Raw genomic sequence first — 26,781 nt, forward strand, 5'->3', positions numbered from 1 at the left:
ATAGAACATGGAAAGTGAAGTTCAGGATTAGAAGAGGAAATAAATTACTACACCATTTCTTTAGACAAAAATACATATACCAACGTAATCTTGTTTTAAGTTTTAATGTTTATTTTCCCCAAGACAGCCTAGCCTGCATTCTACTTGGATAAATTTCACAAGCTAGTTTTCTGCTGCATCTAGTTTTAAACTTTTAACCATGTTTCTGATGACAAGGAATGCTGCAAAAATACTCTAGTCCAACAAAGAGTTATGATCACAAAATAATTTGTATCCATTCTACTGCATTTCAGAATTACCAGCTGATTTAAAAAAAACACAAGGTAGAGATATAGATGCTAATGGTGGCTAATCTGGTACGTTTTCTTACAGCAAACTGTTGATCATGCAACACTTGTGCTCAAAGGGGAAGGCACAGCATTTCCTACAATGAGCCACCTTATAAAGAGTTTTCTTTTTGTACATATTTGTAATGTTATCTTTAATTTAGTGTGCAGAACCTCAAATTGAGGTATTATTCCAATTACAAAAACCACTTGCATTTTCATGCAAGTTAAGAATACAAAGTTCTCTCTAAAGTGGCTCAAAATAGATTGTTCATGGCTGTCTACATCTAAAGATAAAAGTCTAGAACAATTGGACAGATTAGGTGGTATCAACGGTGTTCAAACCATGACTTGATTTGTACATCTATTCACATCTCCAATCTTTTCAGCAGTACATATGCACCAAATTTTATTTTGAGGTTTCCATATCATTTTCATAGAAAACAAAGTTGAAAACAATTAACATTGAAACACAGCACGGTATTCTACCACAACAGAAACAGCTGGTTACAGGACTCAACAAAATCTAAAAATGAGCTATGCTGTAGATTACCGCATGCAAAAATAGCTTTATGTTATCGCTGAAAATGAAAAGATGATAAACATTGTTTTCTAGTATTATGATAATTTTGTGTACTGCAACACAATAGTTAGAAGAGGGAAATGTATGGATTCCATGCAAAAATCTACACAAAATAGTTTTGATGATATGGAAAACTTTTTTTTTGTAATAATGAACAATCATCTGGTGCAAATGCACAGGGAAGCCTTCCTCAATGTTTTCTGACTTTACAAGCAACTAGTAATAAGCCATACAGGAAATAAAATAACTAAAATTAAAAGGGATAAAATAAAACAAAAACACAGGCTGCAGGAGTAAAACCATAGTCTGCTGCTAAACCGGTCTCTCTTTTTTGTGTGTCCAGTGTTATAACACTTATGCACTCCTTTTGATGATTGACTAGGGTTATTATCAGCCCCCTGAAGGCAAATCAAGCTTGCATGCATTCACATACAGCATCACAACCATACTCTCGTACACACCCCACTCCAAGACTAGGAGTCTGCTTTATGAGCAAAAGAGCCCTAGATTTGAAAAACACACGTGGCCCCACAGCACTGAGTCCAGACATTCACTCAATGTTGTCCATTCACACGGTGCTTCATTAGCAAGGCCTGGGCTCATTCTCCTTGGACTTATATGGGCATCCTATTCTCCTTTATGCTTACATGGCTTGATGATAGAATAGTACTGCATTTTCCCCACAATTGCGCTAATTAAATCAATGTCCCTCCTCAGGCACTGAATTTCTTTGACCTGTAGCCCTTTTCCTTTGAACAACCTATATAAGCATTCAGTGTGAAGTTTTCATTACATTTTGCCACTCACTCTCACTCGCACCCACTCGCCATCTTGACTTCATTCGGGCTTTTCTGTGATTCCAAATGAAATCTTCACATTTTCTTTCCCGATTTAATGCAGCAGCGGATCCCATGAGCCAAGCTTGATGGATCAAACCTTTTTTTATTCAGTGCTGCATTGTACCTAAATTCCAAAATACCACTCTAGAACTGGAACCCTTGTGCAGGTACATTGGCAGATGAATTGAAACCAAATGTTCCACCTTGTATTGTTTCAGGAACAAGGCTTGGATCTTCATCTATCTGTTAAAAAAAACAACAGCAGAAAGATCTGGAATTAGATACCGTATAGTTATGAGGCACTATGCTGCATTTGCAGCAGGAACAAAGACTTGGTCCTGTGAACTCCTCTTTTGGCTTGTGGGTGTACATTCATTGCTGGCAATATTACAGATAAGTTTTTGTTTAATGTCTGCCTTGGACAGCAAAAATTTGCATAGTGACGAAAAAATAACTTTGTGACCAATGTCTGCAATTACAACTATCTCATCTATTTGCCTTTACAGTCAGTATATGTCAAGGGTGGATAATTAATTTTCCCAAGGGGGAACTTGAGAAACAGACTGTCCTGAATGGCGGAACCTATGTAACAATTTGATGGCAAATCACCCCAGGCTGCTCCAGGCGAGAGACAAATGCTGCGCAAGCACAGGAAAGTGCTTTCTCTCCTCGCCCTCCTGTGACTGGCAGCTGACTGAAGGAACACAAGGTGAGCCAGACTTGACTTCTTTTCCTGCCTTCTGTGGCGCACTCATTAACATTTGATTTTTAATTTCCAGTTGACTCATACTGGTGGGACAGAAACAGCCAAAGGGTCAGATGTGGCCTGGAAGTAGTAAAATGCCTAGATCTGGTATATGTTGTCTTGTGACTGACATCCTGCCCCGCCCCCCACAGAACAGAGATTGCCTGAACAAGCTATCTCTTTCTGAGTTGCTTTTATCCACAACTCAGCTTATCCCTAAAGTGTGCTAATTATAAATTAACAGACTCAACACTGTGACCTTAATTAGTTGATCCTACCACTTGTCTTGCTGCCTGACACTGATAAGACCTTAATCAATTTCACCCTAGAGTCTGTTTGCTTCCCAAGTCACTCTGGCTTGCAGTGGGGGCTAACACATTCCTTTCAATGTGTATTCTCAACTATCTGGCTGCTGACTTTCCTGTAATCTCTTCCTCTCTAATGAAGGTAAAACATCAATTCTCTTCCTGCTAAATTATACCAGCACTGAGAGCTGAATATTCTAAAGAATGGCTGAATGGGGAAAAGGACTACTATAAGATTTGCCCTTTTATCCAACTTCCTCATGAGTCATTCCAGAAACCTTCCCTGCCTTTTGGGACCATATCATTCTGATGCTGTAAAGCAAAGAAAAAACGAAGTAAAATGCTAAGCATAGTGATGTGCTTTTTCACTTAGCAATTGCTTCGCTTAAAAAATGGCTTGCCAATTCCAACTGCAGTTGCTAAACAAGAACTACCTGTAGTTTAAAAGAGCATTCTGTGAATTTTTCAGGGTTAGTTTTGATCAAGGGAACCTCTCTTCCCCCTTTCTCTGTAACAGCCGCATAACTTTTCATGCATCGAGATGGAGAAACAAAAAATAAAAATAAAATGGTTAAAATGTAAAGGTTCCAATTACAACCCCTCAAACGTAACAGAGAGCTTGGTACACATTTACAATATTCATAAAGAGAATTTACTTACATCATCTGAAGAGAAGAATTGATCAATGATCTCATAAGCCAGTTTGTAGATGTCTTCATTTTCATGATTTTGTAGTTGTTCAATTTTCTCCAATCCTATAGGCAAAGAAAAAGTTCATAATCAACTATAAACAAAATATTTTCAGGACATAATTATTTCTGTGACCATATTTCAAGAAATAAATATGCATATTTTTAGAATGTCAACATATCTGGATCTGTGACAAAATATCAAATAACTTAAACTGATAGAAATGTAATGAATTCAAATCTTTCACTAAATCAAACATTGTAGTATAAATTATACCTCCACATTCTTCAATAAGGTTGGCTATGGTTTCTGCCTCATCATCAGCCATTTTTAATATATTACTTAGCCCATCCAGCACTACTTGCACGACCTGAGCATCTTTTACTGTTAACAAGTTGCAAAATGGAGGAATTACGTTTTGTTGAATTAGGTATGCCACCTAAAAACAAAAATAAATGATATCAGGACCATAAATTAAGACAATGTTAAAAACAACGAAGTATGTATATTTAAGACAATAAATGCATAGATTTTCATTATTTCTTAAACCTGAAAGGTATTATCTGCAGATTAGGGATTACATAGATCTTAATGATAAATCTGCCTAGATTTTTTTCAAAGTCAAGTATTGTTCTTTACCAGACTGAACACACATTTGATGAATTTAGAAATTTACAATTTACAATTACAATTTACAATACTGTATGTTCCTACTGATCTAAAGTTTAAGGATGATAATTTAATTTAATGCAAAATAATCCAATTTTTGATTTAAAGTTCTTTGCATAAATAGAAAGGTACTTTTCTGTACAAATGTATCTACACAATTTCCAATCTAGGTAATCCCTGCTTAATGACAACCGGCAATTGTCAGTAAGTGACACAGTTGTAAAATGAGACACCACATGATCATGACATGTGATTTTACTGCTGGTTTCTACCTTGCTAGTTAGAAGCTAGCTGTAAGGCACACAAAAAGTGATCTTGTGACCACTGGATGCTGCAATGGTCGTAAGTGTGAGGACTGGTCATATAGTTAATTTTTCAGTGTTATCTAACTGAACATTCACTAAACAAGACAGTAATTAAACAAGATCTACCTGTAATTCTATTATGCCTCATCGCAACCTATATGCTGACCTATGAATGAAGGTCACTGCAGTAAGAAGGGAACATACTAAAACATTCTGTGCACCAATAAATTATAAATAAATATTCTGTGCACTGAATACTGTTTATAATCTTTTGGTTTTAAATAATTGAAAATACACGTATTTTAATTACTTTACAGAAAACTGAGACATATTACAAATTGACCTGTAATGAGATAATTTACCTTAATACTGTTTATCCTGAGAGTACTCTTAAAGTACTATCTATTTCTATACCAGACTGTAATTGAAAATGTGAGACTGGAAACTGTTTTGAGACATTTTTGTTTCAGTTAACCAGAAGTAAAGCTATTCTAAAAACTTTCTTCAGTATAAACTTTAAGTCTCCAAAACAAATCTAATAAGTTATGTAATTCAGTTCTCAGCAGGCTTGCACTGGAAAACAATAATGAAGGACTTGTATACTCCAATCTGAGACACCTGAAGAAAACACAACTGGACCTTCTAAATACCTTCTCCTAATTGGACTGTGCCTCCCATTTGTATTTCCATTTTAATCCTATTATATTCCCTTACTTCAAATATGTATGAGGTATTACTTACTTGATCTTTTCTTCCACTGATTGTCAGGTTACTTATAGCCCAAGCAGCTTCCTTTTGTGTACCAAAGTCACCCTAAAAACATGAAAAAGTTGATACATTATTTTCAGCCCAGGCTTTCCTTAATAGGGTAAATGGAAGATTTTTAGGGGACAAACTTAAAAATGACATTCATTTAATTTATTAAAGCCCATTCTCCTGTCTCCCAAGTTGATTTTTCCCCAGCATTAGGACCAAAATGGGTATAGATAGTACTTGAATTATGAACTGTTAACTGAGCATGCAATTTCAGTTGTAAGTTGTGGTGGTAATAAAGAGGGGCATCACATCACCATGGCAAATTTTGTAACATTTTTGCACTGGTAAAGCAAACATTATGGTCATTAAACAAATCCATTGTTTTCTATGGGGATTTTTACCCAGAAACTGAAAGTAAATGCCAGTTTCTGGAAAAATGTACATTGCAAAGTGTCAAAAATGTGGTCGTGTGTCCACGCACATGGACATTGAAACTTCAAATCCGGGTCGTAAGTTCCTTTTTCAGGATTTCTTGTAACTTTGAACTATTGCTAAGCGACTGGCATTAAGTCAAAAACTAGTTGTACCTTAAACTATTAACTGTAGGAGATGATCAGGCTGGGTCTAAAGTAGGGATCAAATATGTCATCAGCCTCGAGTCCCTTCATGCCCGCATGAGATCCAGCCCACCATGAATTCTGCTGACTCTGCCGCCAATTTGCTTTGATCATTAGTAGTTCATATTCTTGTTGAGAGCATTAGCATAATGCTAATTCACTTGATATAATGCTCACATAATGCTATATTCACTTGAACAGCTGGACTCTTAACTCCACAGTTTCTTTCTCCCCTTCTTTTCAACATCTACATGAAACTTCTGGGTAAGGTCATCTACCAATTTGGGATTCAGTATAATCAGTATCTTTCAACCCTAGGCAGCCAAGTAAAGCTGTCAAGATTCTGTCCCAGTGTCTGGAGGTTATATGAGTTTGGTGGGGAGATTCATTCCTCTGACTCATTCCTACCAGAGGGCTAAAAGTGCTGTGAAGATCTAGTTCTTCACCCAGACCTTTGGTAAAAAAGAAACTGCTGCTTCACTGCACTTGCCATCTTCTAATTTTAATGGTTTACTGATTTTAGTGTAATTTGATTGATTCAAAGTGGAGTGGTTGACAGTTGGGCTGCATAAAGATTTATAACTATTATTGAACAGCAGAAGATAGCTACAATGATTTGGGAGGAACAGGGTAATCTGTTTATCTCCTCAAATCCTTTTAATCCCTTGATTCATAAAGCAACTGGGCCAAGTTGTTATGTGTATTTCTGCTTGGAGTTGACATCCAAGGCAAAAAAAATGGCAGGAAAGAGAATAGAATACTAACCTAGTTTCTATTAAAGGAGTGGACTAATATTACTGCCTGCAGATATTTTTATGTAGCAGTTTAAAGCCACCGCTGCATTCATTTTTATTGGAAAGTATCCTGTTTATTAGTTTATTAGTTTATTATTATGCCATTTTATGAGTTGGTACACCCTTACAATCTCTGACAGTGTCCATATCATGCTATCAAAACTGCAAATATCCCAAAATATTGCCTGATACAATTTAGCCTTCAATTTGAGGAGCAAATATAATATCTGCTCTGTATGACAATTTACTTGTTTTAAAATATGAAATGGTATCTCGTCCAAATTTGGAAAACCAAGACTTCTGTGGCATTCACTGTACAATGTAGAAAGATGGCTAAAATAACTTTTATTTTGAACTATTTAGTTAGGCTACTTATATTTATTCTGCTTACAGAATTTCTGAACATGAAAAGAAAGATCCTCACTTTCTCTCCAAAAGAAACATTGCATTTATTCCAGACTGTCCTACAGCATTTTGTTGACATATAACTGCCTTTGAAAGCATCTGATTAATAACTGATTTGCATTGTAAAATTTGGTATTTGTGATGTTTCATTATTGTGCAAGGCATATAGCAGTAGTAGACAACAACTGAGAAATCTACTGATAAGGTTGTTCATTACATAATTTACTACGGATTTAAAATATCTTAATATCTTTGTCTCTTACATAAATTCATTCTCTAAGTTAAGAATGAATGAAAATGAATAATTCAAGAATGAATCTTCAATTATAATTATTTAAGTGATATAATCAGCAGGTTGCTTGAGGATTGGCACTTGCCTTGCTAGAAAAAAAGCAAAGTTTAATGAGTTAAGTGAGCTATCAGACAGACATATGTGCACCCACCTAAATAATTTAAGCAAATGTTTGACTAACCTTATCTAAAAGATGTATTATCATTGGTACAAGGTTAGCATCTATCACCGCCTGGACTTGCTGCTGATTTCCTGCAGTGATATTAGATAGGAACCATACAGCTTCCTGCAACAAAAAAGTAAAGTTGAACAGTACTTAAAGAACTATTACAAATTCTGAAAGTATGGCTTGACTCCTACAGAGCTACAAGGTTTTCAGTATGAACATGGTATAATAAAATCTAGGTACTAAGTACCATTTAAATTGCATGTTAATCTATTCTTATTGAAATTATTCAGCATATATCTACTTCCAAGATGAGTTCTATTTAAATAAGTTAAGAACTAAGTTATAGGATATACCTATACCTATAAAGAAAAACTACGCTGGATTATCCCACTGAACTGATTTTAAGGTAAAGTATGAAATAATAAAATATAAAATTTGGATTAAGCATTTTATTAAGTATTTGGGGGGATTATGAGTTATTGTTTATCCTTGGGCACTAGGTGTATAAATCATGGATTTTTGTTTTTAATTTATTAATTTATTAATTTATTTATCGTATTTGTATACCACCCTATCTCCCTAGGGACTCAGGGCGGTTCACAGGCCTTGTATATCCTCCAGAGGCACCTGAAATGGGCAGCCATGTAATTCATAAAATAAATAAATTTGCAAAAACATTTATGAAGTTGTAGAATTTTACAATCTTCAGTTGATAAACTGTTTAATAATGAAATGAGCCTAAGGTTAGCCAGAATTTAAAGGGATTCCCTTCTCATTGGTTTTAAACCTAGGTGACTATAGTAGTGATTTTGAACATATTACATATATAGACTAAAAACTATATGCAAGTATCAAGGGCACATTTTTTAAAATGGGCTTTAAAGCCACTAGATCAGTTGTTAAAAATGAAATATATTATCTGACAGCCCCTACAGTTAAAATTGAGCAAACTAAGCCACCAGAGTTTATTATAATGACATAGTGCAATGCTGAACTGGATTAAAAATTCACTGATTTAAAAACTTGAGCCCATTATCAGAAAAGACCTTTAAATAAATATATTTAAAGAATATATATTCTGACTACTCAGAAGTCAGTAGTCCCGACTACTCTGTGATGGTAGTTAAGAAAGCCTACTGAATACACGTTTGGTGAGTTATTGTGACCAATTAATATTACAGTGAACTGGGAGCTGGCCTTGTAAGTTTAATGATAAATACCAACTCATGTTCTGAAGCCAGGAATTTTTGAATGGATATAGATGAACTGAACAGAAAGCTAGAGGTGCTGTGGGAATAAATTGATAGATCTAGCTAATGAGGTGCATGCTGTGGTACATTACACCCCTCACTGAAACTCCAAGTTTGAACTTGGAGAGTCTTCTGAAATTATGATCTTCTCGCACTATCTGTGCAAACTGGGATGGCAATGTTCACTCCTTTAGATTGATACGCTAACTTTTTTCACTTATGGATATTGATTTTACTTTGATAATACAGGCACTGATTACATGCAGATTATGCTATTAAATGTAATCAATCTGGGCCTATTAGACCATTAGGACAGTTCAACTGATGCAAAATACAATTGCTTGGGATTTGGTAGATTAATGGAAGTTTACTACATTAATTCTATGATAGCCATATATTACTGACATGTTTCCAAACCAATTCACAGTATTTATGTTGGTCTTTTAAGACCTGAACATTTTGAGACAGATATTTAAAAACTGCCCACATGAATCCATCTAGGCTTTAAGATCAATGAAAAAGCTCTAGTCCAATGACCCATTTCAAATTCAATAAGATTGATAGCCTTGACACATTTATTTTTCTGTTCAATGGATCTACAGTCTCAAATCTCAGTGGGCTTTGGAGTGTTTAGAGATATTAAAAGAAGTATAATACATTAAATAATTAAAATCAAAATAACAAATATATACAACATAGTCCTTTTATTTAAGTTGTATTTCATTTTTTGAATTTTAACATTTAAGACTATAATTGTATTTACTCTTTTTTGCTGCCCTAGAAAGGCCATTTTTAAATGAAATGAAATGTGCATATCAATAAAACGGGTTTTTAAAGCTTTTAAAAAAATAGCATAACTTATAAGCATAATCAATTGAAATTTCTATGTATTTTTAATACTTTTTTAAAATGCTTATTTTTTATGAATAAAAACCATGTTTGGACATTTTAAAAATAATTAAACTGGACTCTTGGATCAGATTACATATTCATTTATATGACTAAAAGAACATGTCAGAGGTTTACAATTTCTAGATACAAACTGTGAACATATTTTGGGCTTTAATCACAGGCAATGTTGCAGGAAAGGCCCTATGTCTTAGCAACTGTGCCTCAGATGCACTCCAATATCAGCAATTCTTTTCAGTGTCCACAGTTTGCATCATTTGACCCTAATTGCACACATGCACCACACATATTCTTTCACTCACTCACACATATACTTTTTCCTTTTCCATATTGAATAAAACAATCATACTCTTTGATTCACATTCATCCCTCTACATTTTAACCTCCATTTCATCATTTCCAAGAATCAGTAAGATTTGAACATAGCTGTGTTCACGTGGAGTCTATGGATCAGTTATTTATAATATTAATTTCTTAGCAATAACATATAGTGTTGTGCATATTTACATACCTTATTAATTTTTTCTTTGGGGTGTGTCAACAGAGCAGGAAAATGTGAAAGAGCTTCACAATTCAGAACTACCTGGGTTTGTTCATCAGTGCCAGTAACAATATTGCCTACAGCTCTGAGTGCTGCAGTCTAGAGGGAAAAAAATCAAACCTGATGGTCAAATAATATGAAAAGATTCCAGAAATAAAAAATTTAAAGGGCCAAGTATTATCCAGGGAAATAGATAATTTGGTACTCCTATTCTAAGGACAGAGTCTACAATAATGTTCATTTATTTGAAATGTCATTTCATACTAAAAAAGACATCTATTCATATCAGAATACTTTACAGCTCTCATTTTGAGAAAATGACAACTCAAAAGATTTCAAATATTAATTTCTAATGTAGTGTTTCCTCTAAAAACGCAATTTAAAGAAAGGAAGCTTACAGAATACTTACTTGTACTTTAACTTCCTGATGGCTGAGAAGAGGAACCAAATGAGGAACTATCCCAGAATCTATCACCATCTGAATCTGTTCATTGCCTGAATCCGTTAGGTATGAGAGGGCCCAGACTGTATCTACCAATATCTAATTAGAAGAAAAAAATGCATCACAACTTCACAAGCAAGAAAACAATGAGATATGCTTCCAGATCATAAAGTGACCCATTGGCCTGGTGTGGACTTTACCGTCAATCAGGTACTACGCTATAATTGCTAATCATTCAAATTCATCATTAGTTCTCTTGCCCTCTGTCATGGTTCTGCCCATTTTACTTTGCTGTCTGCTACACTTGCTTGTTTGGAATCCTTTTAGAATCCTCCTTCCCCAAGATTCATTTTCTAACCATGTTCTAACACTAACCATGAATTAATTATAAAATATGTATCAAACTTAACTTCTTGCTATTCTTACAACATTGTGTATTGTTATATTGCATGTGTCTAGGAGAATATTATTAAATCTTGTTTATAAATATATGTACAAATGTACATGTATGTCTGTGTGTATCACAAACACATTTTTGCACCACCAATCTCAAAGTAAAGTAAAGCAAAGTAGTAAAAAGTAAAGTCAAAGTTTTAAAGTTAAGTTAAAGTTAAAAAAAAGTAAAAGTAAAGTTAAAATTAAAATTAAAGCAAAGCAAGGCAATGTAGTTAAATGAGAGCTTTGATGTGGATAATATGTAAGTAATGATGGAACTATGTAACTTTTCAATGATTAAATTTGGAGAAAGGGTAATAATACTAGGAAGCTATGGTTAAGGGATTATGTGCAAAATTCCTTGTTATGTAGCAACACAAACATATTTACTTATTTGAGATAGCAGTGATTTCCTGAAAAGTAAATCTAATAGATTAATATATATACTTAAGCAGGTACCAATTCTGATAGAGTTGTGTATTTTGCTTTTAAAGATACCTTACAAAATATTCTATTACTCACATTTACATCTGTGTGATGAATTAAGACACACAATGCTGGGAGGATCTAGAAAAAACAAACAAAAAAGGGTTTTAAATTCAAAATTGTGCAGTGAGACCCAAACTGATTAATTTCCAACAAGCAAGATTTACCTCTTGAATGGTTTCCATTGGTGGAGGTGGGTCTTTGTGACGGCATAGGTTGACCATTACCCAAGTTACATTTCTTAAGAAAGTTATTGGAATAGATGGGCTGATGAATGACAGCAATGGTTTCACCACCCCAAGACTAATCACATAATCTCTACATTGTGGCCCATCACCTGTATAAATATTTAAACATTTGTAATATATTAGTAAAAATACCTGTACATATTTTCAATGCAAGGGAAAATAATTCTAATGGACTACTATTAGAAATGCTTGTCTTTTAGGCTAGCAATCTAAAGACTGCCATTTTCCTGTATGATATCTCCTGCAGGAAAGAAAAGCATAATCCCATAAATCTATTCCACTGAGAAATTCCTCATTATTATATATTTCTTAACAGTCATGGCAACAAACATACTCCTGCCTCCGATTTCCCCCACAATGCTATGAGACTGATTGGGCAGATGGACTGGCCCAGTCATCAGCCAGCTTTCATGTCTAAGGGAGGCCTACCACTCACTCTCCTTAATTACTACACTAAAATGGCCCTTTTCTAGTTCTATATCTACCACAAGATCCTCTAGATCAGTAATTGTTAAACTGGGGTAAATAACCCAAGGGATAATTTTGGCATGTCCTGGGGGTAATGGAACAATTTGTAATTGCTTGTTTGTGAGTTGAAGATCCAGCTTGGGACTGCTGCTACCAAAATGCTTGCATAAAACAAGAAATTCTCTGTGTGTGTGTATGTAAGGGGGGGGGGCAGAGGGAAAGAGGGAGAGAGGGAGGGGGGGTGGACACATTTACAGGTAGTCCTCGACTACAACCACAACTGAACCCAAAATTTATGTTGCTAAATGAAAGATAGTTAAGTGAGTTTTGCCCCCTTTGCGACCTTTCTTGCCAGTTGTTAAGTGAATCATTGCAGTTGTTACAGTAAGCTAGTAAGATGGTTGCCAAATGAATCTGGCTTCCCCATTGACTTTGCTTGTTAGAAGGTCACAAAAGTGAATCACATGATCCCGGGACATGTGAATCAGTTGCCAAGCATCCCAATTTTGATCATGGGGATACTGCAATGGTTGTAAATGTGGAAAATGGTCACAAATCACATTTTTCAGGTGCTGTTGGAACTCCAAACAGTCACTAAATGAACTCTTGCAAATTGAGAACTACCTATATTTCATACCAGGAAAAGGGATAACTGGATTGATTTGTGGTCCAGTGCTATAGATAGTGGATAGCCTATGAATATTTTAAAATAAACAAAGCACTCCATGTTGGGAAACACCCAGCTGGGCAAGGGGGAGGCCTCAAGTTTGGAATTAGTCTCAAATCCTTGCGATGCCATAAGAGATCCAGAAATAACTCCCTTTAAGCTCCATAAAGATAGATCTTTTTCCATTTGAGGCTCACACTGGGAAGCTTCCTTTATAACAGGCAGAATATAATAAAGTAGCAAGCTTGAACTCTTCACGTGTGGATCTGGTTGTTTCTGTCTGGCACACCAGGAACCAAGTAATTCATATTCTAGTCTACCATATAATTTTATCAGAAGATCCATGCATAGCATTAAAAGATATTTTGGAGAAATGGGAGGAAAAAATTATGTACAAAATATTTCTGAGAAAAAAACCTAATATTAATATTGCACTGCAAGCCGGGTAATTTATTAAATGTTAAATTACTAAACAACATGTTTTTATATAAAATATAACAAACCTATGATATTGCCTAAAGCCCATACTGCTTGTTCACAAACATTTTGATGGGGTGAATGCAGCAACCTCAAAAAGAGTGGGACAGCATCTGCAAAAGAAACACATAAACTACTTAACTGTTTCAAAGCACATAAACATATTCTTAGTATATGACTTTAAGATGTTGGATAATGAAAACCAAAAGCCTTAATTTCTGAGAGCTGTCAAAATTTCTGAGAGCTGCCAACATGAGAAACAATACAGGCAACCCTTGACTTATGACCACATTTGAACCCAAACTTTCTGTTGTCAAGCAAGACTGTTGTTAAGTGAATTTTGCTCTATTTTATGATGTTTCTTGCCAAACTTCTTAAGTGAATCGCTGCAATTGTTAGTTAGCAACAGGGATGTTAAGTGAATCTGCTCCCACATTTCTTTGCTTATTAAAAGATTGCACAGGATAATCACATGACCCTGGGATATTGCAACCGTCATAAATATAAATCAGTTGCCAAACATCTGACCATGGGGTTGCTGCAACAGTTGTAAGTGTGAAAAATGGTCAGAAGTCACTTTTTTCAGTGCCGTTGTAACTTTGAACAGTCACTTAATGAACTATTGTAAGTCAAGGACTACTTGTAGTTCCACTGTTGGAAGAATCAATTCTAATTAGTAATAATTAACTTACTGGATTGAACTACAGCCTGTGTTTGTTCAGAGGTTCCAGATGCAATATTTGTCAGAGCCCATGCTGCTTCAAATTGTAAAGATGGACTAAAGATAATATTTAAACACATAGATAGAGACAAGGATTAGGTTTCATTCCAGTATTTCCAAATATTTGCTTCTATTTTTAAAAATGTTCTGTTAAGGTACATACTCACTTATCATCTCTTTCCAGACAATGCACTAATATAGGTAATATTCCAGACTTTATTAAATCATCAATGGGTGGATTGCGATCACTGGAGAGTAGTTTTCTGTTTAAAAACATACAATATTAGATCAAATTTGTCTACTAGCTTTAGTTTTTTCCATGTGGGCTTTCAATAAATACTTAGATCTAAAATTATATCAAAAAGAAGTGATACTATTTAATAGTATCAATATTTCAAAATATTTCCTATCTTAGTATTGATACAAAGATGAAATAATATGAGTAATTGTGATATTTTTCTCATTAATAATATGCTTGAAATGTAAAATAATTATATAATTCAGTTGCCAAGGGCCTGAAATGCAGTCAGGTGACTTCTGTATATGCGCGTGTGTGTGTGTATCAGGACATTTTGCGATAGCCAGAATAGAATAGAATAGAATAGAATAGAATAGAATAGAATAGAATAGAATAGAATAGAATAGAATAGAATTTATTGGCCAAGTGTGATTGGACACACAAGGAATTTGTCTTGGTGCATATGCTCTCAATGTACACAAAAGAAAAGATACCTTCATCAAGGTACAACATTTAAAACACAAATGATGGTCATAGGGTACAATTTAACACTTAATGATACATTAATCAATTAAGTGTTTTACAGGCATAAAGATCCTTTCCTGGCCCATTGTAATATCCAATGCTTATTAAGTAACCATTCAGTATTTGAAAACTACCTGTATACTCATAATGCCAGGGCATCATTTCATCTATTTTTGTTCAAAAAATTATGCTTTAGATTTTTAAACTTTTTTTTACTAGAAAATCTATTAATCAGAAAAAGAAATTTACTAAAGGGATGTAGAACAATCACAATTTCTGTTAATAAGCTTTATTACAATCAGACAATTCAAGTGATTAAATTTGCATCTTACCTTGCAGCCTGTACTGCACTTAACTGGACTCCCTGGTTGTCACTTGAGGCATTCTAAAAAAATAAACCCATTAATTTTGCAGTCAGAACTCTTAAAATATGAATAACTTCACTGATTTTAAAAAATGGAAGAAGATTTACCTGAACGATTGCCTCCAGTGATGTATTTTGCTATTATAGGAGATAGTAAAGCGTTAGGAATGGTTTCTTTAAAAAAAGAAAACAAAATGAATGGGTCTTTTGAATACTGTACTTATTCTTACCACTCTGAAGTCACCATCTATATCAGAATCTTCACAGATATCTTCATGAGGTACATTTCTTCTTTTTAAAAGATGCTCATCTCTTTTGTTCTTTTAAATACAAATTATAAAATTACCTTCTGGAAATGTTTGGAAAATGCTTTCCCAATTTTTTTTTGAAAACATTAAAATTTGTAAATTTATAAAAAACTGTTTTCAATATAAAAGAAGAGCAAAGAACAAAATGCACATTTTTATAATTCACTATAATTAGGTGCAGCACACAGCATGTAATAATATACAGCATATTATCAATTATAACATTTTTCTGAAATGCAGAAAACTGCAGCATAAACATGCATGACTAGTACTGCACTGCTGTCCTAATTTTCAGGTCACCAAATGCAAAAAATGCTCATGTGAACTAAGAAGAGATCTCAATCCAATTATATTTTTTGCTGCCCTTTTGTTGTTCATAGGCTCAATAAACCCAATTCACTGCTGTTTGTTTCATTGTCAGACCCATTTTTTAAGCTGTTGTACAGGCAGGATAGGTTGCAATAGTGTATTAGTATACAATAGTGCTTCCATTGTTTGCACTGTTAATACTTACAATGTTTTAAATTGTGATCTTGCTGTTTTGAGCCTTTTAAAAAAAAACTGCATGTTTTTGTTATTTGTGAATGTCTCCATTTTAACAAATTATGGACATTATGAACTTGATCAAAGTGGTGAACATTAAGCACAGGAGAAGAAAAATTTCTCATATATATGAGGATAGTTGTACCAGTGTTGTACTGGACTGAGCTAATGTTAAATTTAAAATTACAGTATGATTAAAATGTTAAACGTTACCTTTCTTAATTCCACAACAACTTCATTTCGCTGTCTTCTCATAGTCTGTAGAATTAAAATATTATAGAATTATATCCCACTCCTAATGTTTTCTGAAGAAATATGAGTTCTAAATATGACTATGAGATATCTTCAGTTCTACAATAGAAATTCTGTTATAGATAAATGAGGTAGGTCCAAAACTTTAAAAAAAAGAGTAGTAATATTCCAAAAATTGATGAAAGGAAAATAGATACTCAAACAATTAAGATAATTAAATTGCACTGAGTTATTGACGTAATAATGTTTCAGTATGTTTGATCATTGCATACGCTAATATATAATCTATTTTATATTAGAAAAAAATAGCTCTTTAATGTCACATATGAAGTACAATTTAGAGGAACAAATCTTTCTCTTTGTTTCCTATAACATTTTTTCAAACTTATCTAGATATTGAATCTAGCCCTTTAATATCTGTACCAAGTAATGAAAAAAGCCAGCTTCTAATACATCAACTAGAATAAACAGCTATCAAGAACCTCAGGCTTTCTTTTTTCTCAGACATGAAAATTTTTCTGTTCACAATTTCAGAGTTTCAAGAACATATTTTTAAAATAAGATTTATATTTCTTTTATTAAAAGTTATCCCAAGATAATATATTCAATTTTATTGTTAGAAGAAATAATATCAGATTTACTAGCAAGACATGGAAAGAAAAAAATATATGTAATGTCTGAAGCTCTTTGTTAAATTAATATTGATCTTAATTGCACCTTCTACTTCCTCTTTCGGATTAAAGGAGGGAATGAAAATCCTAATTTTCCAGATCAGTGTTCCAAGCTGGGGGGTAGGGAGAAGGGGAGGGGAGAAGGGCAAGTATAAGGGGAGAAATTAAGTATAAGGACAAATTAAGACATTGTGAAAACATGCCGTATACAAGACAGTTTTCATGAAAGGTATTTTCAATCATGAAATACAACTAAGCTAAAAGGCTACAAAAAAAAAGTTATTCCAAAAACAAGGCCTGTATGAAGCTCAATCACATGAATTCCAACAGATCCACACTTTTTTTTACACCACCAATTTCAAATGGATCAGGGAATTCACCGAGCCCTGAGGAATGTATTTGTGAGCACACAGTACTGATGAACAATATGTTAAAAATTTCAGCATTAACTAAACCAACTAAACTGCTTCCGCTAAGATTAGGCCCTAGACTTGAGAGCATGCATAATTGTGAGGAAAGAATTATACTGTCAGCTAATTATCTCATGGCGTATCCAATAATTGTTTTTATGTCAGGGCTCAATAAAGAAAATGAAAACAAAAGTGAGTCAGTGAAGTTTCACTATGCATACATACATACATATACGTATATCTAGCTTCAGAAAAGCTTTTAACTAAACACTTAAATTTTTGAAGGGGAATTACTGGTTTGTAGTCATAGACCATCCCACCTATAGCCCACAGGTCTCAAACCCACGACGTTGACATTATGTAACGGATCACAACTTTTTTCCCCTTCACTAAACCGGGGGTGAGTGTGGCCAACGCATAACACATCCAGCCTGCAGGCTGTGACCTTGACACCCCTGACCTAGCCAACAGGGTTCCTAATCAGAGAAAAAACTGGAACCATGTTGTGCCGAATGCAGACATAATATACTTACCCATTTCCCCATCCAATGAAACAAGTGGGAAGAAGGCATATCAACACATTTTGACACTATAGTAGATATCTTTATAGTCGAATTATTACCTAAAGCTGTGATGGCGAACCTATCGTGGGCACGCAAGTGTTGCCCTAGCTCAGCTCCAGCATGCATGTGTGTGCCGGCCAGCTGATTTTCGGGCCTTCCCAGCCCACTGGAAGTCATGAAATGAGCTGCTCCCAGCCTTCAAAGGGCTCCGGGGGGGGGAGTGGGGAAGGCCGTTTTCGCCTTCCCCAGGCTCCTAGAAAGGCTCGGGAGCCTGGGGAGGGCAAAAAATGGGCCCACTGTGCCAAAAGTGGGTGTGTGCAGGGGCACGCACATCCATTGGGGGGACAAGGCATATTAAATTACAGGTGTGGCACACACGCGCATGACCCGCCCCCCACGCTCCCCACGCTTTTGGCACATGATGGCAAAAAGGCTAGCCATCACTGACCTAAAGTAATAAAATTTGTGATCTATATTATGGATAATTCAATTTATCAAAATAACCAACTATTTAGACAAGGAGACACGTCAGAGTATGTATGTATGTATGTATGTATGTATGTATGTATGTATGTATGTAGTCAATTACTGTGGATAGTGTCTCCACAGTTAAATTTGTTTTAAAACATTCAAGGCAGTAGCACTATAACTTAATAATTCAACTGAGTATTTCAGATATGTCCATTCACGTTTTCTTGTCCAAAGCTGGTTATCACACAGAACAGTAGTTTTATTAAGAATTTCCTACAGAAAACACATGCACCTATTTGGATTACCATTTTGAATTTAATCTGATATTGTTACCAAATTCATTAGTTAAGGAGAAATTAACATTCAAAATGGAAGAATTTGAGGCTATGGTGAGAACTACAGACAGTTAAGACATTACATGGTTCTTTTCTACATGAACAAAGCTGGGATACCTTTTTTTTTAACTGTTTAGCATTTAGTGACTCCTTAGTCTAATGTCTAGCAAACTAAAATTTTATGTTTAAAAAACCTGACATTTTTAACTGAAAGATAAAATGTGAGTTTTGTCCTTTTATAGAAAGAGTGAAAAAATACACAACCCCCACTTTATTTATTGAGTGTAAAAAAATACCTATAAAAGTAACTATCACAGCTATTTAGTCAATAATTTGTTGTATATTGCTGAAGCAATACTGGAAGTTTTGTTCTATACTTATGTAGCATTGTGTATTGGTACTGGGTTACTAATAAAGTCACATATTGTGGCTATTTTTTAGTTTTAGAAACTCAGTATACAGAAGTATGCTTGAAAGGCTTTCAAATTAGAAAGACATTTTATTATATTTACTTTTGTATATTGGGTTTTTATTTTTTGTAAGCCACCCAGAATGAGTTGGCGATCCTATAAATTCTTAAAAAAAGAAAATTATGAAATAAAAATAACCTTCAGTAGAGTTTAACTTCTTTCTGGCCTTCTAAATCAACCGAAGATGGTTATGTGCTGCCATCTAGCTGAAGTGTTGCACTTTACAAAAACTATATGCAGTTTAGACTTTGGTTTGCTACAACAGGACACAAATTTCCTGCATACAGTATTAACTTTCCCCTAGACAAACTTTCCGCCAGTTTAGTCTCTTTCAGTTTAACTCGAAAGAGAATACACACGTGCACAGACATGCACGCACATTTTATAAATCTTAATAAAACCACTGACTCATCAGAATTTTCTGCAATAATTGACAGGAAAAATATTGTTGAAGAAATCAGCTATTGACGTATTTATATTAAAGATATCTGGATTGGAAAAATGCTTTAAGCAGGTCTACTTTTCACCATTTTTGAGGTCTATGGAGTACAAGGTGGCTGGATGGAGTCACTGAAGCAGTAGGCATGAGTTTAAATGGACTCCAGAGGATGGTAGAGGACAAGAAGGCCTGGAGGAATGTTGTCCATGGGGTCGCGATGGGTCGGACACGACTTCGCAACTAACAACAACAACATGGAGTACAAATTATCCCTTTCATTAGTTTGCATTCACTGTGAATTCTCTAAGCAGGCTAGATGTAGCTTTAGCTTTGACTTTTTAATGCTTATTATTAACCATGATTTTTGATCTGTGTTTCATAATGAATTATTTTTAATGGACTTTTGTTTCAGCTAACAGAATGGTATCAACTGCATATTTCAATCTGTTAGTTTTTCAACCTTCAGTTCCGATTATGGCTGTTATCTCTTTTAGCCTTTTAATTCAGTAATTATTATGTAACAGATATGGGATCAACATGTATCCTTAAATTACACCCTTTCTATTCCAAGCCATTTTCCCCCCAAATGCAGTTCTTATTCTAGAACTAGTATAAAGGATCTTCAAAGAGTAATCAACCATTTAATTGTCTTAATATAGTTTAAATTCTGGCAAGAAGTGTAAATTTCAAAGGCATTGTTTATAAGTAGTAAAATAATCTTTTCTTAAAATTCTCTTGCTCTCTCCACTTTATATTAAATATCAGTTCATTGATCCCGCTGCGTTTTCTGAAACCTATATGCTTCTTTCTCATTTCCCCATATAGAGCATTATTCTTTGTAAAATATTAAAACTAGAAAAAACTATACTAGGGAAAAAACTAGGGATTTTTTAATTTGTCTTAGGTATGAATACATGCTGTTTTGCTACATTTTTTAAATGCAGAGCTTGGTATCATTTTAAATGTCTCATCTACATTACATTAAACAGTATTCATTTAACAGATAACCGATTGCCATTCATACTTCACAGGGGACTGGAGTAAGTCTCTGAACTTCTTTTTTGTACAAAGACTTCTATTTTTTTTTTAAAAAATGGATGTAACAGACAAAAGTTGAGTTCAGACACCCTTCTGAAACAAAGGTGAATTTTTTTGAGATTTTGATTTTACATTTCTGGAACACAAGTACAAAGATTGGGAGACTGAGAACTTTGGTAAAAGCATGGGAAGCACTGGAAATATTGCCCAGAGAAAAGGAAATTCAGAAATTACTGGAATTATTTGGGAAGACTGAGGGATGGGCAGACTAGCAGGAGGTTTGACTCCAGTATTGGGAAGATAAGAGCCAAGTGAAAAAGGGCTTGGAAGCACCAAAGAACCAGTGTGTGTGTGTGTGATATGTGTTAAATGATAAGTAGCTTTGGATTTTAATGGAAATTTGTATTTAACACTCCTTTCTTTTGAATGGTTTGCTAAATCAACTTTTTACTATACTTCTCTTATTCTATAATCTAATTTGTAAAGGTTTTCAATATTTTTACATCTTCCTCCGATCTCAGTTGCCTCTATCATATCTATTCCACCATTACTCTTCAGTACAAGGTTAGATACACTTTTTCCTCACTTCTTTTTCTTTTAAAACAGTTTACTTCAGTTTTATTATATCTACCCTCATTGAAATTTTTGACTGAGATATAGTATTTTTTTTTATTCTTTATTTGATACTGCAAAAGGTAGCATTCAGCTGTCACAGTTATTTCTTGTAACTAAAGGCTTCCATACTCCAGCTTTCTTTAGCAACTGTAATAGCTTTTCTGAAAGCTGCTTAGATACTTTCCAGTTAAAATGCTAAAATATTTTTAGCTGCTTCAGTTTTGAAAATGGTGATCCACTTTTGCACCATTACAAATGTAAGTACCAGGCTCAACTGGAGACCTGTGCATATTGCATAAATTAAGTTTTGGTAAAGAAAAATGTATATTTGGACAATACTATTAGTTTCCCGTTTAAGTGTATTTACTCAATTCAAATCATCCTATTACCTTATGTTCCCCATTTCTTCAACTTTTGTATTCCAATCACCCTTCAGCAATATTAGGTCTTTTCTTGTTTAAATTTTAACACACTTTGCAATTTGTCATAAAACTGTTGTTTCTTCCACTTCTGTGTTGAAACAGGAATATATGCTTATGGAATGCTAATCTTCACTAGAATTCTCATAAATGTGTGACTCTGCCATTTAAAGGGATATAACCAAGCACACACTTAAAAAGTATTTAAATATTACTGCCTTTCCATTACTTTGCAGGATTTTCTTGCATGTGAAATTCTACTTAAAGGGGCCAATTTAGGTTATCTTAAATTGATTATTTCTAGAACTTCCAATCTGATGTGTTTAATTTCTTTCACACTTCCAGATTTTTCTTTTAGGAGCATGACGTTCTATATTCCAATTGTATCTTTTCTGTTAAAACTAAAGTTTATTCTGGCCATATCTTCATTTTTAGATGTACTTTTAACTTATATACTTTAACATTCTTCCTCATTAACTAGGATAGTTAACAATTCCTTCCATTCAGATAATATCATATGGTATAAGGTCATGTCCAAAAATGTTAGCGAGGCCCATATAGTTATCCTGGCTAAATACAGAAATATTTTGCTGTTGCTTCTTCTAAGTTTGGTTTTATACTTCCTTCTCATAGACTTCCCTCATATTGCTAAAACCTTGAGTTGGATAAAGTCTTCCTGTGGATAACCCTTAGCTGCATCTCTCCTTTACTGGGAAGAGGGACTTGAAGTTCTCACTAAGATCATTCTCAGGGTCAATGAAGAACTGAGCTCACCAATCACATCAAGATGGTAATTGCCCAAGAAGGCAAACCAATAAGTTACAATGTAAATATGAAATCTGATTACAGTAAAAGAGTCAATCGATCACCATATGTATAGCAAGCCAAGAAATTATTGCAGATGGCAGTATTTTTAGTTCTATTAGAACACATGATAAAAAAAATCTCCCAGAATAGCTTAATGTGACTATAATTAGAGGTCTGTATATTCTTCAACTTTAAAATGATGCATCCCCTAGAAAAGTAGTAGATATTTAGAACAACAAAATATCTCAAATAAGCTTTTAATCTGCCCACATTCAACTGCAAATCAGGAAAAAAGGGAATGGTCCATGCTCCAGTTCCCTGCAAGATCTACTGATGAGGGGTAACAACATCGAATTGAATTATGATTTTAACATCTGTAAAATTTATAGGATGGTACATGATGCAATGCAATACAATTTATTAAAGAATTACAGTATAAACTGGCGTAGAGCAATTTCATTTGAAATTTCACTGGATGCATCTCAACAATTCTAAAATCTACTTTGCAGTCACAGCTACTAAGCAGCTTTTCAAGACTGTTTATGAAAAGTATATTCAACTATATTGTACAGCTAATTAGTTTAAAATAGCCTAAACCTAATATCCTCCAGATGTGTTGGATTACAATTCCTATCATCCTTAACCATAGAGCCATAAAAATCATTTGATAGTAATCAAATTAGAGATAACTGAAAGTGACACATGTTGTTTATTAGCATAAGTCTAATGTACTATCATATATAATACATCTATTACCTCATAAGCCAGATAATGTCACAAAACTTAAAGATGACTCAAGAATGATATCCCCTTCGTACTGAAGATTTTTATTTTGATATACTGGAATAAGGAAGATTGTTTTCCACAGAAGCAGGAAAGCAGAATTCCCAGGTGCCCTTAAATACCTCTTTCATTAACCTCCTGCATGAAAAAATAGACTGGCAGCATATAGCAAAAGCACATTTTAATCAGAAAATATTGTTGTGCTCCTAATTTTCGGTCTTCTGTTGATTCCAACTTAATTTACTCTCTCTAATCGTTAGGAATGAACATAGCTGTCTCTTATAAAATTTAGAATGAACAACATACCCAAGTTAAATGAGACTGCACAAGCTTTGGACTTACATCTGCAATGGACAATTTATGTTAGCTTGTGATTTTCAAGCATTTGGTTACCATTGAAGCACAATTCTACACCAAGTTTACATTTAGTTAGGAACTGTACAAACATATTAGATATTTGAAAAGTTCCATTTCAACACCGGAAGAAAAACTTTAAAAATCTCAGTCATTTCCCTGAATGGCAAAGTCATACCTCAGAGTTCCAGTTCAACTTTACAAAGAACTCAGATGCATTCAGTTCCCATTTGCTAGCTTACAGATTTCTTTTCATTTAGTAAAATTAAAACCAATGTTTTTATTTTTCACATTATGTAGATAACAAAACCTTAACAATGGGTGACAGATTAATTCCAACATTTTCTAATTTTAGAATAAGACCTTCCAAAATAAACTTCGCAGATGTTCAGCACATCTCATTTGTGAAACAATTTAATGCTCACATAAAATGCTATTAACTATGCATGAAAAATACCAGAATTCACAGCATTTCCTAGCATTATATACACTTTCTGTGAAGGCATCCAGAAGTTGAGGGAATTAGTATGGCACTACTCATAGAACCAAATTAGTTAACTTCATGAAATTATCTTTTTCACTGGAGATAAGCTATTACTTTTAATCCTCTCTAAAGCAGAGCTGGAGTGAAATATTTATTTTCATATGTATTGAAAATATATTAAAACTGTATCAAGCTATTTTCTTGCCAGCTAAGCAGGTATACTAACAGAATGTTAAATATACAATATACACTGACCATATTTTCAAAAAGTTGTTTACCTGCCAGCCATCTGTGAGACATAAGAGCATATAATCTAAATAATATGCTGTTCAGATGCATGATAAATACTATGTTATAAAGGAGGTAGAAATGGCAGCAAGAATTCATGAAATCCTAGACTGAAAGAGAAAGTTTTATGACCAAGCTATATCAGATTGTTGGTCATTTTAATTCTCTTTATTCAAAACTGGCACCAATTTTGTTAAAGGCGTATTTTAGATAATCTTGTGATGAAAATCAATGAACTGACAATATAGCACCTAAATAATTCTGGCCAATCTCAAAAAGCTAAGCATGTGCTTGACACTTGGATGAGACATCAGCAGGGCTGTTGCCTAGGCAAAGAAACTGAAAAAATATTGCAGAAGATCAATTCCATGTTACTGCTAACTATATAGACATATCTTCAAAGTCAATAGGAGACAATTTATCTTTTATAAATTCTCACCTTTGAAATTACTGTTAGACAGAATTCAAAATTTGAGACAGGAATCTGAAAAACTGCAAACTGAGATGATATTCATACAATTTAGAAGAATTTCTACTCAAATGAGAAACAATACAAAAGCTGCTTACATTGTAGTGCCTTCCATCACTGACCATATCCAAGGGCAGTTTTTGAACAATCATGGGAAACTGTGCATTCTATTTATTTATTTATTTATTTGTCAAGGTATCTTTACCTGCAGAATGGCCAGCCGTTTTAATTTCACTGCTAGGCTGGAACAGGGAATACTTGTAAAAGTTAATGGCTCATGGAACAAGGTTCAATATTCAAATTTCACTTTAAAAACTCACCGCACTGTACTGTAAAGGCAACCAAAAGTGAACCAATTTTAAATGAAAAATCGCCTGATTTACATTCACACTGCAGAACAGGGAAAACTATAGTACAAAGTAGTTTGGTGTGTGTGTGTGTGTATGTGTTTTAAAGAATAATTTCAACAATGTAGTAGGCAGAAGGACATTGGTGTAACTGTGGTGGCTCCAAATCTGGTTCTCCACGGCAAGGTGCAGATCACAGGGAGAGGGGGGGAAAAAAGGTGGGGAAGAGGAGAAAAACAAGTCATCTGACAGGCCATTTCCATGTCAGGCTGCTGAGGGCGGGGTGGGGTGGGTGGTGGGTGGAGGAAGGGGCTCCTCCATCAGCTTCGGGCATTGGGGCTGCTCCTTTCCTCGCCTTCCTGTCTTGGGCGTCTAATAAGGCCTCACTCTTCCACGCCTACCCCAAGTAGAAAAGGCAAGGAGGACAGCATCCCCTTCCTGGTCTCTGGCAGCAAGAAAAACGGAACCTTCCATGCCGCCGCCGCCGCCGAGCGGCAAGACTAGGCCGCGGCCCTTCCCAGTCCAGGGTGTTGAGTGTCGACGCGTCCCTCGCGAGGGAAGCACAGCGAACCCCACCCTCCTTCTCCTTCCCCCCGCCTCACCCGCCTCCTCCCTTCCCGGCGGAGGCTCCGGCCTCGCTTCGAGGCACTTCAAGCAGGCCCACCGGCGGGCCGGTCGGCCCCCCTGGCCGCCAACGTGGGAGATTAGCAGAGACGCCACGGGCAACCCCATCTCCGACCTCCAATCCCGCCGGGACCCTCTTTCGGAGCGATCGGCCGGCGGGGCCGCTCCGGACCCTCCTCCTCCTCCGAAAGGGGTGCCTACCTCCAGGTCGCGGCCTTTGTTCTTAAAGTTCTTCAGCCGTTGGTTGTCCAGCTTCTCGTTGTCGGCCATGGCGGGAGGCAGGGAGCGCGGCCTCGCTTCGTCCTCTTTTCTCCCTCCCCGGACCCGGCCGGGCCCTTCTTTCCCGGTTCTACTGTCGTTTCTTCGTCCGTCCCCCCTCTCTCCCCGGCTTCTCTCGGCACCGCGGCGGGCTGGCTAACACTACGTCGAGCCGCCTTCGGCTCCGGCCTGGCCCGATGACAAACTAAGAAGCCGGCTGCGGCCTCCCTGCCTGTTTCAGCCGCTCCCGTTGCCTTTTAGGCCTTTCTCAGGGCGGCGGAATGTGCCGGTAGCGAAGGCAAGAGAGCGAGCGAGAGAAAGATGGGGGAGGGGAGGGGAGGGGACGGGCGGGGGGGCGGGGGAGGAGGTTATAGCCTCGCTCTCGGATAGAGGGCAACGGCCACGCCTTCCCCCTCTCCAGCGCCACCCCGTGATTGGCTAATCCTCCGCGGCGGGGCGGGACGCCGGAGCCCTTGGGTGGAGAGACATACGCAAATAAAAAGGAAGGCGGAAAGGTGGAGCGCTCGGAAGGAAAGGCGAGGCGGAGGGGCTTGGCGCGCGCTCGCG

General features: G+C 35.6%; 1 protein-coding gene and 1 non-coding gene across 3 annotated transcripts; both read right to left on the minus strand.

The window, feature by feature from the left end:
- Positions 1 to 88: 88 nt before the first annotated feature.
- KPNA4 (karyopherin subunit alpha 4) lies at positions 89 to 26,556 on the minus strand. Of its 2 annotated transcripts, none has more exons than XM_058187919.1 (17): positions 26,158 to 26,556; positions 16,331 to 16,375; positions 15,497 to 15,586; positions 15,375 to 15,404; positions 15,235 to 15,287; positions 14,307 to 14,402; positions 14,111 to 14,196; positions 13,445 to 13,531; positions 11,726 to 11,895; positions 11,595 to 11,639; positions 10,605 to 10,736; positions 10,166 to 10,294; positions 7,508 to 7,612; positions 5,204 to 5,275; positions 3,765 to 3,927; positions 3,459 to 3,553; positions 89 to 1,991 (listed from the first exon to the last, which is right to left on the minus strand). In XM_058187919.1, exons 1-17 carry the CDS (start codon positions 26,224 to 26,226, stop codon positions 1,893 to 1,895), a joined length of 1,566 nt encoding a protein of 521 aa, XP_058043902.1. In that variant the 5' UTR covers positions 26,227 to 26,556; the 3' UTR covers positions 89 to 1,892. The 2 variants fall into 2 exon arrangements, with proteins under 2 accessions (XP_058043902.1, XP_058043903.1); XM_058187920.1 differs by lacking the exon at positions 26,158 to 26,556 and adding an exon at positions 25,734 to 25,801.
- On the minus strand, positions 9,717 to 10,056 carry LOC131201526 (small Cajal body-specific RNA 7). Its single transcript, XR_009155892.1, has one exon. It is a non-coding gene; the product is annotated as a small Cajal body-specific RNA 7 (non-coding RNA).
- Positions 26,557 to 26,781: the final 225 nt, after the last annotated feature.

This window comes from Ahaetulla prasina, chromosome 6 (assembly GCF_028640845.1).
Source record: "Ahaetulla prasina isolate Xishuangbanna chromosome 6, ASM2864084v1, whole genome shotgun sequence".
Classification (NCBI taxonomy): domain Eukaryota; kingdom Metazoa; phylum Chordata; class Lepidosauria; order Squamata; family Colubridae; genus Ahaetulla; species Ahaetulla prasina.

Excerpts from the sequence above, each read along its gene's own strand:
- KPNA4 (XM_058187919.1), bottom strand. The coding sequence starts at position 26,226 with ATGGCCGACAACGAGAAGCTGGACAACCAACGGCTGAAGAACTTTAAG. Across the intron at positions 14,197-14,306 it reads TGTCTGGAAAGAGATGATAA|TCCATCTTTACAATTTGAAG; the intron begins GTGAGTATGTAC and ends TATTATCTTTAG. Across the intron at positions 3,928-5,203 it reads TCAGTGGAAGAAAAGATCAA|GTGGCATACCTAATTCAACA; the intron begins GTAAGTAATACC and ends TTTTGTTTTTAG.